This window comes from Mustela putorius, unplaced genomic scaffold (assembly GCF_011764305.1).
Source record: "Mustela putorius furo isolate JIRA1106 unplaced genomic scaffold, ASM1176430v1.1 tig00003859_pilon_pilon_pilon, whole genome shotgun sequence".
NCBI lineage: Eukaryota > Metazoa > Chordata > Mammalia > Carnivora > Mustelidae > Mustela > Mustela putorius.
This window is the reverse complement of record NW_025422011.1, coordinates 34539600-34556303: the sequence shown is the minus strand read 5'-3', so window position 1 is coordinate 34556303 and position 16704 is coordinate 34539600. Positions and strand designations below refer to the sequence as shown.

Below are 16704 nucleotides of genomic sequence, written 5' to 3'. Positions count from 1 at the left end.
GGACCTCCAGTACAGTGGTACTCACCAGTATTGAGGAAACCAGTATCAAAAGTCTGTTGATAATGATTCTTGTTGCCTAACTGCATAAACTTCTATAAAGTCAAAGTTCTATAATTTCGGTGATATTAGTATCATACAGGTAGTCTTAAGGAACAGGTCATCAGAATTTCTATCTAAATACATCAGATGAAAAATATGAGATAACCTCCACTCCCTCTTGAGGCCCCTCATAAAATAATAGTTAAGGAACTATGAAGGGCGTAAGCAGTAGAAGACTTTTGTTTTGACCCTTTAATTATAAATATAGGCAATTAGGGATATCTTAGGAAAACCACCATCATGTCCCAAAGTAAACAAATAGATCATCTGATCACTGGAGGAAAAGACATTAAAAGGAAAGAAAGAATTCTAATTAACATGGATCGCTGAGGACCTGGCAAGATCAGTGAAAACAAGATATCTAAATATCTTTTGGGGAAATTTCAGAAGGTGTAAAGTACAAAGTAAAAGTACAAAGTGACAATCTTAAAATCTCCTTGAAAGGAAAAAAAAAAAAAATCAACAAAAGAATGGCATCAAACACCTAGCTGGAACATGAAGTACATGGGAGACATTGTGACAATGTAAAATGATTCTAAGAGAAAATAATTTTATCCTAAAATCTGTGCCCAGCCAACTTCTTTTAAGAATTAGAACACAGTAAAGATTATTTTAGGGGCACTTGGGTGGCTCAGTGGGTTAAGGCCTCTGCCTTTGGCTTGGGTCATGATCTCAGGGTTCTGGGATCGAGCCCCGCATCGGGCTCTCTGCTCAGCGGGGAGCCTGCTTCCTCCTCTCTCTCTGCCTGCCTCTCTGCCTTCTTGTGATCTCTGTCTATCAAATAAATAAATAAAATCTTTAAAAAATCCTTTTAAAAAAGATTATTTTAACTATCTGCGAACCATTCCTGGGAAAAAAATTCTCCAGGACACACTCAAGCAAAATGAAAAATGTATCTCAAAAATGTATCTCAAAAGGGGGGAATGATGTGGATTTTAAGATACCCACAGTTTTCTGCAGTGCAAAACTGCAGTTTTGCAGTGAGCAAAGAAATGGAAATACTTTCACCATAGTTGAAACAATTGTTAATTTGGCTGTGAGCTGTAATAAAATAGCAAGACAAAAAACAAAGCAAAACAAAAAAAATGTATTTTAAAAGACAAAAGCATAATTAATTAAATTCTGGGAAGAAGAAGATTTAGATACAAAATGAACAAGCTTGATTTAACAGACACATAGAAATTCAGCCCTGGTAAATGGAGAATAAGCATTGAGCACATTGAGCACTAGAGAATGGGACAGGAGTAGGAAAGAATAGCAAAATATTTCAAATGGTTGAAATCATTAAGGCATACTTTCTGAACTCAAGGCAATAAAAGTAAAAGACAAAAGTATAGTCCTCTGCAAAATATGTCTTTTCAGAATTTTTAATGCCCATTATTAATTTATACATAACAAACTAACCAATTTTAAGTGTACAAGTTTTGTCACATGTATACAGTCATGTAACCACCACTAGAATAGTGACATAGACCATTTCAGAAGTTTCCCAGTGCTCCTCCAATCAGTCCCCTCCTCCCAGCCCCAGTCCCACGTTCCCACAGATCAATTTGTGTCACTGTCATTTGGCTTTCCCCAGAATGTCACATAAAGGGAATCATACTGTGTTGCCTTTTGTGTGTAAATCCTCTCACTCAGGGTAACACTTTTCGTGGTGTACTCATGTTGTTTCTCACATTAGTAGTTTTCCATTTGGTTGCTGAGTAGTATTCCATCGTATTAATATACCACACTTTGTCCATTCACCAATTGATGTTACATTTGGGTTTCTTTTTAGTGTGGGCTCACAAGTGTATACAAGTTTTGGATGGGTGTGTGATTTTGTTGCACTTGGGGAAATAACCAGATGTGATATTTCTGGGTCATTCAACAAGTGTATGTGCAGCTGAGGGGAAACCACAAAACAGTTTTTCCAAAATGGTTTTAAAATTTGCATTTCCAGTAGAGCTTGTGAGAGTCCACTGTCCTGCATCCTGGGCATTATTTCATACTGTCAGTCTTTCATTTTAGCTTTCCGAGTGGGTGTGTAGTAGTATGTCACTATGGTTTAGTATAATTTTGACAAAGTGTCTGTTCAGATCTTTTGCCCATATTTTCATTAGGTTTTCTCTCTGAGTTCTAGGAATTCTTTATGTATTCTGGATATAAGTCCTTTATTGGTTGTATGTTATGCAAATATGATCCTTTAGTCTGTGGCTTACTTAACCTTTGCCTTTCCTTAGAATGAGTTTGAAGAGCGAAATATTTTTAACATTAATGGAGCACAATATATCAGTTTTTTTCTCTGATGCTTTGTGCTTTTTATGTCCATCTAAGGAATCTAACACAGAGTCAAACTGGGTTCTCCTGTGCTTTCTTCTAGCACTTTCATAGTTTCAGTTCTTACATGATCCATTTCTGTCAAATTCTTCCATGTCACGTGAAGGAAGATCATACTTCGTTTGTTGTTGTTCCAAATAGATGTCCAACTATTCCAGCACTATTTTTTAAAAAGAGTATCATTTCCTCATTAAATTATGTGGTTTCTTGGTAGGAAATCACTTGGCCATATAAACAAGGGTCTAATTCTGGCCCCTTCATCCTGTTCAATTCATTAGTATGTATGTCCTTTTGCCAACACCTCCTTGATTCTTGATTACCGTGGTTTTATTCTGTGCCTGATAGTCAGGTAGTGTTAAGTCCTTCAATTTTGTTTTTCTTTTCCAAAATTATTTTGATTATTCTGGGTTCATTATAGTTCCATATACATTTTAGAATCAGTTTGTCAACATCTACTAAAGGTAGGTTTGGTTTTTGATTGGAATTGCACTGAATTTACAGATTACAGAAAACTGGTATCTGAACAACATTGACTCTCTTGATCTATGAAGGTGGAATATCTCTCCATTTATGTGTTTCCTATCTAATTTTTCTCAGCAGTGTTTTGTGGTTTTCATTGTACAGGTCTTACACATAATACGCTAAATTTATCTGTGAGTATAAATGTAAATGTATTTTGGGGGCAACTGGGTGTCTTAGTCAGTTAAGCATCTGACTCGATTTTAGCTCAGGTCATGATCTCAGGGTTATGGGATCAAGCCTCACATCAGGCTGTGTGCTGAGCATGGAATCTGCTTAATATTCTCTCTGTCCTCCCTCTGCCCCTCCACACTCACATACTCTCTCAAAAAAAATTTTTTTTGAAATAATAATAATAAAAATAAGTAAATAAAATGTACATGTATTTTTAAATTTCAATTCTGAAGTGTTTTGTTTCTAATATATAGAAATAATGTTGCTTTTATATTAACCTTGTTGGCCTTGCTAAACTTGTTTTTGTAGCTTTTTATAGATTTATAAGGATTTTCTCCATAAACAATCATTGCACCAGCAAATAAAGCAGTTTCCCTTCTTCCTTTTTAAGGTATATATCTTTCATTTCTGCATTATTTCACCGACTGGACCCTCTAGCTCAATGTCAAATAGAAGTGGTGAGAGTAGATGTCCTAGCCTCATTCCCTAATTTAGGGGAGAAAGTCTATCATCATTAACTTTAATGTTAACTGTAGTTTTTTTTATAGGTGTCTTTTTAATAGAAAGAAGCCCACTTCTATTCCTACTTTGCTGAGAACATCTATCCTGAATGGGTATTGACTTTTTTCAAATGATCGTTTTGTGTTTGTCATTATGGTTTTTCCTTTATAGTGTGTTGATATGGTGATTTACTTTGATTAATATTTTCAAATGTTAAGCCAAACTTGTGTTCCCTGGATAGATCCCACTTGTTCAGGATATGTCTCCTATTTAATCTATTGCTGGGTTTAATTTGCTAAAATGTTGTTAAGGATAATTGTGTCTGTGTCCATGAGGATGCTAGTCTGTAGTTTTCTTATATCTTTGTCCAGTTTTAGTCTCAGGTTATTGCCATCCTCGTAGAATGAGTAAGGAAATGTTACCACCTCTTCTGCTTTCTAGAAGAGCTTACATAGAATTGGCATTATTTCCTTCTTAAATGGGCTTGACTTTTCTTTGTGAGAAGGTTTTTAACTATGATTTCAATTTATTTAGTGGATATAAAACAATTCAGTTTATCTATTTTTTTTCTTTAGTATGGTAGTTTTTTGACTTACAGGTAATTAGTTCATTTTATCTCAGTTGTCAAATTTATTGGGATAAAAATGTTCATAATATTTCATTATTATTATTTTAATATATGTAATATCTATGTAGATGTACCCAATTCCATTTTTATAATGATTTCCTTTATTCCTATACATTCCTAATTTATAATATTCCCTAATTTTTGTTCCTGATCATCTTTTTTTTTTTTAATTTTATTTATTTATTTGAAAGAGAGAGAGAAAATGAGAGCACAACCTGGGGGAGAGGGAGAGGGACAAGTGGACTCACTGCGCAAGAAGCCCTATGCAGGGCTCCATCCCAGACCTCCAGGATCATGACCTGAGCTGAAGGCAGACACTTAACCTACTGAGCCACTCAGGGACCCTCTTGATCAGTCTTACTAGGATGTTGGTTTCATTGATTTTTCTCTAGGTGTTTCCATTTTCTGTTTGTCACTGTTTTCTACTCCTACATTTATTGTTTCCTTCCTTTTATCTATGTTGTGTTTGGCTTTCTCCTGTTTTTTCTGTTTTGTGTGTGTGTTCTTTTTTTTTTTTTTAATATTTTATTTATTTATTTGAGAAAGAGACACTGAGAGAGAGTATGAGCGAGGAGAAGGTCAGAGAGAGAAGCAGACTCCCCATGGAGCTAGGAGCCCGATGCGAGACTCCCGGGACCCCAGGATCATGACCTGAGCTGAAAGCAGTCGCTTAACCAACTGAGCCACCCAGGCGCCCTTTTTTGTGTGTTCTTAAGTTGAAGATTGGATCACTATTTTGAAAGATACCTCTGTTTGAATGTTAGCATTTTTAAAAGACTTATCTATTTATTTGAGGGGGGGTGGGTGGGGTGGAGGCAGAGGGAGATAATCTTCAAGCAGACTCCCACTGAGCACAGAGCTTGCAGTGGGGCTCACTTTCCTGACCCATAAGATCATGACCTATGCTGAAATCAAGAGTCAGAGGCCCAACCAACAGAGGCAGCAGAGCTCCAGAAAGTAAACATTAAATGCTATACATTTCCCTATACACACTGCTTGTCTGTGTCCTACAAATTTTGATATACTGTATTATCATATTCATTCCATTCAAATTAACTCTTAATATTCCTGTGGGGTTTTTATTTGACCTGTGAGTAATTTAGAAAAGTATTATTTAATTCCCAAATATTTGCAGATTTTCCACATAGCTATGATTGCATTCTAGTTCATTTTAGTCTTATTTGGAACAGACTTTGTATGATTTTAGTCTTCTAGAATTTAATGAGAATCTTTTTTATGACCCAGAACATGGTTAATCTTGGTGAATGCTTGGTATATAATTGTAAAGAATATGTATTTTGTTGTTATTAGATGGAGTAATAACGGGTAAAGTAGATGACAGGTGAGGTTAGTTGATATTATTGCTCAGGTTAGTTGATATTATTGCTCATTTTATATCCTCACTTCCTTTTTGCTTGCTTGTTCAGTCAGTTACTGATAGGGCAGTGTTGAATCTCCAACTCCACTTGTGAGTTTGCCTATTTCCCTTCTTAATTCTCTCAGATTTGTTTAATGTATTTTGAATTTTTGTTGGTAGATTACATACAATTTAAGGTTATGTCCTCTTGATGATTTGACCCTTCCTTCCTGGCACTATTCCTTGATTTTAAATATTCTTTGATATTAATACAGTCACTAAAACTTTCTTTTGGGTAGTGTTTACATGGCCTAATTGTTTTTAATCTTTTTAACTTAGCTTTGTCATGATATTTTAAGTGGGTTTCCTGTAGACAGCATATACACTTGGGTCTTGCTTTGTTATACCTGTTACTTTTTTAGTGCTTACTATATTGTTTGACGTCTACATCTTTACAGTATTTTATTTATTATTTCCTTTCTTCTGCTTACTTTGTTTTTATTTATCCTTTTTAGTTTTCGTTCCTTTTTTTCTTCTAATTTCTTAGAATGGAAGCTGAGGTTATTGATTTGAGATTTTTCTTCTTGTGTAATAGAGACATTTTGGTCCTATAAATTTCCCTTTAAAGGCTGCTTTAGCTGCATTTCAAAAATTTTAATATGTCATTTTTTTTATTTCAGTTCAGTTCAAAATACTTTCTAAATCTTCTTTTGATTTCTTCTTTGAGCCATGGGTTATTTAGAAGTGTGATTTAAAAAAAAAAAAAAAAGAAGAAGTTTGATATTTAGTTCAAAATATTTGGAGATTTTTCCAGATACCTATTTGTTGCTGATGTTTAATTCATTTCCACTGCAGCCAGAAAATACACTTTGAATCTTCTCAAATTTAATTGGTTTGTGGCCCAGAATATCATCTTTCTTGTTTTGTGTTCTGGGTGCCCTTGGAGAGAATGTGTATTCTGCTTCGGTTTGGTGAGTACTTTTGTAATGCCACTGGTTATGCCGAGTCAGTTGATAGTGTTGTTCAAGTATTCAAACCTCTGACTTGTCTATCCTCACAATTCTATCAGCTTTTGTTTTGTGTATTTTTAAAATGTGCTATCTGATGCATAAATATTTAGAATTTTTATATGCTTTTGATGAATTGACCCCTTCATCATAATAAAATGATCCTTTTTGCCCTGGTAGTATTCATTGCTCTGACCTATACTTTGATATTAATATACTCACCCCAGATTTTTTTTTATTAGTGTTAGTATGGAATATCTTTTTTTTATTCTTTTACTTTTAATCTACTTATACCTTTATATTCAAAGTAATTTCTTATAGAGACGAGAAAATTGAGTCTTGCTATTTTACTGAATCAATCTTTGCTTTTTATCCGGATGCTTAGATCATTTACATTTAATGTATTTGTGGAAATAGTGGGTTTAAACTTACCATCTTATTGTTTGTTTTCTATTCCTGTCAGATTTGTCTCTTCTAATCTTATTCTCTTTCCCTTTCTTTTCTCTCTTCTTTTGGATTAACCTAATATTTTTAAAGCATCTATTTTATCTTCTTTTTTGGCATATTAGCTATACATCCTTTTAATATTTTAGTCATTTCTTTTGGGTTTATAATGTACATATTTAACATACACAGCCTAACTTAAAGTAATATTATACTATGTGTGCTATATACAGTACAAAAACCTTACAAATCTAGTTTCATATCTTCTCAATGAATAATCCCAATAAAATGATAATTCCTCTATTTCAGCATCAATTTTTCAATCCCAGAATGGTCCCTAAGTGGCCTTGCTTGGGTTCCATATTCATCCCTGAATAAAAAACAACAGACATGGGCATGACTATTTTGCTAAGCCTGAATTCCTGCAGCAGATGGAATTGGAAAGGAGCTCATCAGAAGAATCTAGGAAGAGGAATAAAAAAGTGCACTAATTAGACAAAAACTAGAGCTATCATAGACCACTACAGGCAAACATATCACATTACAGATTGGCAGGTGGAAAATTCACTCACCACTTACTATAAATTCCCAATATATTTTGCTGACAATACTGAACTTGGCCACACAAAGCAGGAGCAAATGAAGCATTTCTTTACATGACATTTTCTTTCCCCTTATCTCCCCCAGGGCACACAGCCACCAGTGACAGTCTGCATATCTGATTCTTGTCAAGCAAAAAAGAAGCGAAATACTCCTCTACCCTTTTATATTTGACTTTTATCAGCATTCTAGAAAAAATTTTACGGACAATATAAGTACCTCTGTGTAAGGCAGTTTCTCAACCTTGAAACTATTGACATTTTGAACCAGATAGCTTTTTGCAGGGAGGGGCTGCCTCATACATTGTAGGATGTTTAGCGGCATCCCTGGCCTCTACCTGCTGGATGTTGGAACACCTGCCTCCCCAGATGGGACAGTAAAAAATTTCTCTAGGTAGTGCCAGATGTCCCCCAGGAGAGCAACATTTGCTTCTAACTGAGAACCAGTGGTTTAAGGGAATGTTGGCAGACATCGGGATCTATAAGTTCTTGACCCCAAATCAACATCAGCTGGTGGGGAAAAAGCAAAATTAACATTAGGTGCCATTTCAATTCCTGTTCCATATCCCTGCAAGCTCATCTGTCCTTAAGGGACGGAGTGTGATGTTCCCCCACTGCTAAAATAGCTCCCAGCACCTGGAAAAGAGCAGTGCTCCACCATTACAACCATAGCCAATGTTAAAAGAATAAGGGAGTGAGTGGATGGATGAATGGGTGGATAAAAAGAAAAATAGAGATTATTCACAGTGTTACTCTGGGAAAAGGAGTGACATTGATGGTATATATACATAAGAAAAAGCATATTTTTACCGGTTCACTAAAAGTTTCTATACTTGAATTTTATCATTTTTACTTGCATGGCTTAGAAAATCTTAACTGTTTTATTATTTATTTTAAAGATTTTATTTATTTATTTATTTATTTGATAGAGACAGTGAAAGAGGGAACACAAGCAGAGGGGTAGTGGGAGAGGGAGAACAAGCAGGCTTCCCTCTGAGCAGGGAGCCCAATGGGGGGGGCTTCATCCCAGGACCTTGGGATCATGACTCGATCCAAAGGCAGTCTCCTAATGACTGAGCCACCCAGGCGCCCCTTAACTGTTTTATTTTTAAAGCACTTGGAAATCAAATCAAGCATTTTGTCTTTGGTAACTTAATTTGCTCTTTAATTTTGGGTTGTTGTTGTTGTTGTTTTTGGAAGTATGAAAGTGGACTTTAGCCCTAGTTGACCTTTCGAATACTATATCACAAAGTCTGAAGCTTGATTTTTTTTTTTCTTTCAATTCATGAGCAAAAGAGCCATACTGTGAGTATTTATTAATGGGATTTATCTTGGGAAGAAAAAGTCACTCCTGTTTTCCTTTGTCAAACTCAGATTTTTCTGGGCAGGAGGAGGAGAGGGGGTGGTGAGGTAGGTGCAATGAATAGCCCCCTGAGGGAGGAAAGGTGGTTTGCCTTTTCTGCTTAAGGCAGGCAGGAGAAGTCAAAGGGTAAAGGAGTAGGGCAGGGAATATAGAAGGAAAAATAATTTGTGGGGACAGCTGTTGTTTCTCTTTTCTCCCGGGCCACCAGCAGGAAGCTGGGTCAGATCCTCCCTCGTCAGGGAGAGCAGACACCCATCCTGTGATGGGGAGTCCACCAGCATGAAATGATCCAGTGCCTGTCGCGTGTGGCACCCCCACTCCCATCGAATTCTTGTCTGTCCACCTCACTCTGCCCCAGACAGAAAGGCCCAGCCACCTGGGTCTCTTGAGGTCTGGGCTCCAGGATCCAGGAGAACCTGGCCTGCCAAGTGAGGTCACTTATTTACACAAGGCAAGTGACACACGGAGATGCAGAGCAATCCATCTGCCTTAGCGACCAAGCAGATTCCCTTTGCCTCATCCTCCTGCAGAAGCGGTCAAGGCAGGGAGGTTGGGCAAGGTGACCTTCCAAAGCTGAATCTTGGCTTCTAAAAATAGAAGCATCCTTGGAGAATCAAAGAGGAGGGGAAGCTGTGGATGTTGAAGGCAAAACCCAGACTCCCCAGAGCGTTGTCAGGATGAAACTGTATTAATTAGACACAGGCACCCAGCTTGATAACATTAGGTATCATAGAAATTGAAACTAAATAAACTGGCTTCCCACCTCCCCCCTTTCTGGTAACACTCTCCTTGGGCTAAAAAGGAGAAAGAAAACCATGTCTTCTGACCTACTTGAATGGCTATACACTGTCTGAGGTGATGTCTTCCCCCTCAGAGGGCAACAGGGGCTCCATAGGGACACCCCAAGAGAAGGCCAGAGCTACAGTTAACTGGGAATCCCCCGACCTGTCCCAAGGTCAGCAGCAGAGGGTCACCACCCATCTCCCTGGAGGGAGCCCACACAAGCTTTGTGTGAGGCTGGACATGGGCAGGGCTGGGTGAGTGTCTGCGTTTGGATGGCATGTGTGGTTCTGCAGGGCCCTCATCTTGAGCCGGATGGTAGGGATTAGGTATTTCAGGGTCTAGAGGTGCTGTGTGTTGGGCTACACACCTAGTGTGTGACCAGGTTGTGTGCAGTGCTCTGGCGGGTGGAAGGTTGTGTCCGTGTGTGTCTCTGTATGTGTGTGCATGCACATGCGTGCATTTGCAGGAGTGTGTGGAAGTATTAGGGCCGCCCTGGGGGTGCTGTGTTGGGGAGTGTGGAGGGCTGTAAGGGAAGGCGGCATAGGGATGGTGATTGTTGGGAGGACTTTGCTGACTTGATGTGGGGCCTGTGGGGAAAGCTCGGGGGATGGGGGGAGTTCCCTAGAAAGTGGGGAGGGGCTGGGTGGGGTCCTGTTTGAGAGGCTGCAGGATGCCGCACGGGGCTGTGTACAGAGGGTGTCTGGGCTGTTGGTGGGGCCATGCAGTCCTACAGAGCCCTTCTTCAGGCAGCTTTGTCCTGGGGGCCCTGGGGATTGTGGCGGCACTATGAATGGAGATATGTGGGGGGCCATGTGGGAAATAGTTAAGGCTCTGGGGGCTGCATTCAAGACTGCAGGGACCTGTGTGCAGCTGCAGAGGGCTGGGTAGAGGGTGGTAGAGGCCCTGAGTGGGCTCCACAGCCTTGCTCTCTGAGCGTGGGCTGGACTTCCGAAGGGGCGGGACCCCCAAAGTCCAGGCATAGGTTCTCCATGGGATTGACGTCAGGGAGAGACAGCGGGGGACTCTCAAGAGGAGCAAAAGGAGAAGTGCTTCCCTTCCAGGGCTGCCCTGTAGCCATCCTTATGCACCCCGGGCTCAGACACTTTCTAACCCGTCCCTTTTTGCTTTCTCAACAGGACAATGTGGATCTTGGAGAGTTGATGTTTTCCCTCTGCTATCTTCCAACTGCTGGCAGGCTGACCATTACCATTATAAAAGCAAGGAATTTAAAGGCAATGGACATAACAGGAGCCTCAGGTGGGACATTCTCAAATTCAGACTGCCTCATAAGGTTCTAGAGCCTTACAAAATCTCTGGTAGAGTCGAGGGGTGCATGGAACCAAACTACCTGCGTTTAATCCTAGCACTAGGCTGTGTGACTCTGGGCAAGTTCCTTAATCTCTCTGCATTTTGGATATCCCATCTGTAAAATGAGGATAATACTAGTATCTGGCTCATTGGGTTGTTGTAAGATTAAGTTAATGCACATAAAAACGTAAGACTAGTATCAGGCACATACTAAATGCTACCTAATGTGAATAATCATTATTATTCTCTCTTAGGTCTTCTTCACCATAATTGTGAAGTGGTCCTACAGTTTGCACATGCTGATAGAGTTTATCTAACTGGGTCTTTCCTCATATGTAAGCAATCACCATCTCAGGCCTATGGAAAATGAAAAAAATAATCTATAGCCTCATAAAAGACTCATCAATGAACAATGTAGTTTGGTATTGCCAGTGAATCAAACATGTACATTTAAATTCTAAATCATAACAAAAAATGCCCCTATATGCAGCTCCTATTTTACAACCTCCGCAGGGGTTCCCAAAATGTGGTCATAAAACACCCAGTCCACTGGCTGTTGATCACAGAAATCAAAGGACACTGGATGCAATGTAGTCTGCTTATTGTCCTCTAGTATTTTTCCCAGAGGAAAAAAGATGTGGCTCCTTCTGGTCCTCTGAGCCCCTTCTGGACAGTGTATGGGGAGTCAGTAGTTGTGCAGGTGAGGAAAGAGGGACTGCCCCACTGAACAGAAGGAGAGTAAGGGGGAACCAGAAAAGTCTCACTGGAAGCAGGAAAGAGCCTTGTCACCTGTCCCCCTCTGCCCATGTTGCACCACAACCAAGCCATTGTCGTTTCTTTCCCTGCCATGCTGCCGTGGGCAGCTCTGCAATCCCCAAAGTTCTCCCTGTCATCTAGGTGTTCTCCCTGTCCCTTTCCCAAAGACATAGTGTCTAGGAAGATTCTCTGGGGTGGCTCAGAGCTCAGGGCCTGCAGCCTGTTTTCCTCTGTCTTGAAAATACTTTTGCGTCTCTCCCCGTTAAAGCCAGGCAGGCCTAGCTGGAACGTTTTCTTATTTGATAACAGATGTTTTCACGCTCTTTTTAAATTCCACACACTTTGAGGAGACAGAGTCCTGTACTTTTTCTTGAGTGAATGCCTTCATTATCCTAACTCTCGTTGTCGTTGCTGCCCAGGCATCATATTAATTAAAATCCTCAAACTGCAGGCCCCAGGCGAGTAAGGGAGTTCAGCATTGCACCACCTCTGGAACCCCACTGTGATGATACTGCCCCCTGAACCCACATCTATCCTCACAGTCCCCCCGCTTCCCCTGGTTGTACAGATCCCTATGTGAAAGTATCGCTGATGTGTGATGGCAGACGACTGAAGAAGAGGAAAACATCCACCAAGAGGAACACTCTGAACCCTGTTTACAACGAAGCCATAGTCTTTGACGTCCCTCCGGAGAACATTGACCAAATCCACTTGGCCATAGCTGTCATGGACTATGACCGGTGAGATGCCTGGAGCTCTCTCTCAGGGCAGGTCGGCTGCACCGGGGGCAGGGAGGGCAGGGAGGGCAGGGGGGGATGGGGCCTCAGATGCCCAGCTGGCATCCCAGGCTGCTGGAAATAAGTCAGGGGAGCGCCCCAGGGAAAGCTGACTGACAAGGAATCGGCATTTTCCAAACCATGCTGAAGAGTCCTATTACCCAAGTGCTGCTTTACTGTCCCCCTTTCCATTTCTCTCTCCTTCCCCATCCTCTCCTCCTTCCATCCTCCTCTCCTCCGAATCCCTGCACACTCCCCAGAATCTCACCCTGGGAAACGGGGGCCCCACAGGTCTTAATCTTCTCCCGCGCAATCCTGCCTGGCCTTTGTGGGAAGATTCCACTCAAAATAGCAGAGTGATTCCTTTAGCCACACCACCAACATTTCTAAATACATAACTCTGTTATTTTTTTTCCCTTCTCCCAGTGTGTTTAATAAAGATCATTTCCATCCACTTAAGTCTGAAAGCAAACAGAAATGTTCTCTTGAAAATGCTAGAATCAGTATGGATGACAGGGTACATTAAAATGTATAAGATGCTCGACTTTCTAATTAATACAGCACAGAAGAGATATTTATAGCTTGCATTGTAGCCAATTGTGTATTTAAAGGACAGATTTGAAAAACAGTCATTTTAATATGCAAAGGAAGTACCAACAGGGAATTAGACATGTTAAACCAGTCATTAGACTGAAATGCAAAGTCTCTTTTTAATTGGAAACCTCCCACGTGGTCTGGGCACAATTATAAAAAAAAAATCATTCTAACTTCGAATATAATCTTACAAATATTATTTGCAGTTAAGAATTTTCCCACATACTCCTGAAATGTCAGTAAGGCAGCTTCAGCACCCCCAAACACTCTTGCTAGCAGATGCCTAGGTCAAGCAGAACGGTCTCCCAACCCAGGGAACACATGGCTTAGCTCAGCGGCCCAGGGGTGTGACAGCCCACGTCAGGCAATAGACCTTATCCTGTCTTCTCTGCAGGAAACACAACACCAATAGTGTCAGCCCACAGGAGGGGCCATTGCCCACCAACCGTGGAAAGCTAGGCCAGCTTTTTTCAAGTGATTGCCAAGTTTCCCGCATCGACAAATCTGATTATATGAGCTCTGCTTCAATTCAATTCTCAGTAAACTCATGAATCTGCCTGGAAAAATCCATGGCAGAATTCATGGGGCTTCTGCATGCAACTGATTTTAATGAGTGTGGACTTGAATATCCTTCACACTCCCCTACCCATGTCTCACCCTTACTCCCTACATTCAAGTAGGAGAAAAACCACTCATCTTTGCCGGAAGGAAAAAGAAAGCCCATGAGTTTGGATCCCAAAGAATTAAAGGATTTCATTCTAGTTAGTCAGACGACTTCTAACCAAAAACTGCTAAGGGGGAAAAACTGTCCCAAGTCAGGGATGTACCTGAAGTTTTCAGAAATATTAACCCTGAAGTTACAGGAGCTCAGTATCATTCTATAGGAGGAAATCAAGTAGGCTCAAAGAAGCAAAGATGGGCAACCAAAGATGGACAACCAGAGTTGTCATCCTTAGCATGCATCAGGAACAAGCTAAGTCATTCCAGTGTTACAAAAGCCAAGGTGTGTGATGGCCACACTCTACTCTTCCTCTCTGTGCCCCTAAGTACAATACTGGATCCCAAGTTCTATTGGCTGTTGAGCTTGTCCTATAGTTTTAAATGAGGGAGGGAAAAGAACCACCCTTCCCCTCATTCCTACTAGTTTAATTGAGTAGCTGTTGCTCTTATATACCAGAATTTTAAGAAAAAATTATTGTGGGCCATTTTCACAGTGTAGGTCATAATGAGATCATCGGCGTGTGTCAAGTAGGCAACGAAGCTGAGAGGCTGGGCAGAGACCACTGGAGTGAAATGCTGTCATATCCTCGGAAGCCCATTGCACACTGGCATTCCCTGGTGGAGGTAAGAACCTACTCCCACATGTTGCACTTTGTGGAAGAAGAAATGCTTTGCTATTGACATGCAGGGGCCACCATAAGTGTGAGTTTACCAGGGTCTATGATCTTCGATGGGTTTCTCTGGCTGCCTTTCCTGTGCTGTTGGAAATTGCCTTCAATCTAAGGTTGAATCTATGCGCCCCACCCATCTAGTAGGTTTTGAACATTGATCACTCATCCCTTTGTTTGTCTTCAAAAATGATCGGGATTCTCTGATTCCGTGTTGTGGCTTTGGGTTGACATTTGGAAGGTGTCTGCAAGATCTAGGTGAGTGTGGAGTTTTAGGTTGCCATAGGGAGGTGTATGCGGAGCATCAGAGAGAACTTGAAACTGGGAGAGCAGAGACCCAGATTCCAAGACCGGCTCTAGCATTAACCTGTGATCCTAGACAAGCTGCTTAGAATCAGTTTCAACTACATGTGACAAAAGTCCCAAAAACAACAAATGCAATGGAAATCTCTCTCTTACATTTAAAAAAAAAAAAAAAGGGTCCAGGAATACCTGAGTGGCTCCATCTGTGAAGCATCTGCCTTAGGCTCAGGTCTTGATCCCAGGGTCCTGGGATGGAGTCCCACATCCGGCTCCTTGCTCAGCAGGGAGCCTGCTGCTCCCCCTCCTTGTGTGTGCTCTCTCGCTCTCTCTCTCTCTCTCTCTCTGACAAATAAACAAATAAATAATATTTAAAATAAAATAAAAATTTTTTAAAGGTCCAGAAGAAGGCAATCCAGGATGTTACAGTGGCTCTGTAATCAATAGAGACCTAGACTTGTGTCTTTCTGCTTCACTGTCACAGTACAGGTTTGTTTTTGTTTTTGGTTTTTTGGGGTTACCTCATTGAATAACATGGCTGCTAAGCTCCAACCATGACATATCTTCCAGGTCACAGAAAGGTGAAAAGAGACAAAAGTCAAAAAGCACACACATTTTCTTTTAAAGGATTTTCCTTGATGTCTCCTGCAACACATCGACCTGTATTTAACTTAGTCACAGAACAGTCGTCTGGACACATGTGGGAAATGTATGCTTTTGTTGGGTGGAAATAGGCCCAACTGAAAACCTGGGTTCTGTATGGAGGGAAGAAGAGAGGAGTGAATCCTTGCATACAGTGAGTCATCATTCTGCCCCATACCTTCCTTCATTCACTCACCATCCCCTTCCCTGTCACTTACTTCTCGTTTATGCTTCCCCCCCATCTGTCTTTGCCCATTGACTCACTCTCTTATTTATTTACTAACTCATTCTCTCAAAAACAAATTGCATTCATTAGGTAACATTTGTGAGAGTGAAATGCTATATTGGATAAAGAAAACAGATGGGAATAAGAAACCTTCCTCCAAAGAGCTTATAGATACCAGAGAGGCAGAAGAAGCATGCAAACGGATCATTACAATGCCCAGTCATAAGCATTAACATCCACATCAGGTGCTACTGGAGAGCAAAGGAGGGAGGTGAGATTGTCCATGTAGCATTCTTCCTCCTGTTCTTGGGAAGGGAAGGGCAGGGAGCCCCTGGGAACCTAGACTCCAAGGAGCATGGGTTCCAGGCAGGGAACTTTCCTCTTATTCTCCCAGAAGTCAACCTGAGCAGCCAAGACAAGAGCCTCATCAGTATGGGCTCTGCTGCCATTGAGAGTCAGGAGAGCCAGGCTGAAGTTGGCTTGCTGGGCAGCTGTGGAGAGGCTGTGGGCCTGGGGAGGAAGGGACAGTCTCCTTTTGTTGGAGGCGGTGCTGGGAGGAGAAGAGCAGTGTAGGCCTTATGCACTTATGCACTTATATACCATTGGGTGTATTCAAGCAGCACCTAAGGTCCCCTAATTTACAGGTCCCTGTGGATACCTCTGCCCTGGGCCATCAAAGCTAGGACTCTTTCTTTCCTGGATTCAAAATTAATCCCTCAGGGAGACCCACTATCCCTGCGAACCACCTGAGAAGTAACTAGGAGAGGGATGCTGACCCAGCTGCCCCTTGCTTCTCCAGCTCTTGGTGGGGCTCTCCAAGGAGACCGTGTAGGGACTCATAATCACCTCCATCTGCTGGTAGCATGGCCATCTGGGCAATTATAATAGACTTTTTGCACACTTATAGAGTCTCTGCTGACT

At 41.1% G+C, this 16704-nt stretch overlaps 1 protein-coding gene across 1 annotated transcript in view; it reads left to right on the top strand.

Moving 5' to 3' along the window:
* SYT9 (synaptotagmin 9) overlaps positions 1 to 16704 on the top strand; it is a 204586-nt gene that overhangs the window by 137577 nt on the left and 50305 nt on the right. The window contains exons 4-6 of the mRNA XM_004780172.3: positions 10930 to 11050; positions 12426 to 12597; positions 14442 to 14571. Of these exons, the coding sequence (XP_004780229.1) occupies positions 10930 to 11050; positions 12426 to 12597; positions 14442 to 14571 (423 nt within the window). The remainder of the gene's footprint in view (positions 1 to 10929; positions 11051 to 12425; positions 12598 to 14441; positions 14572 to 16704) is intronic.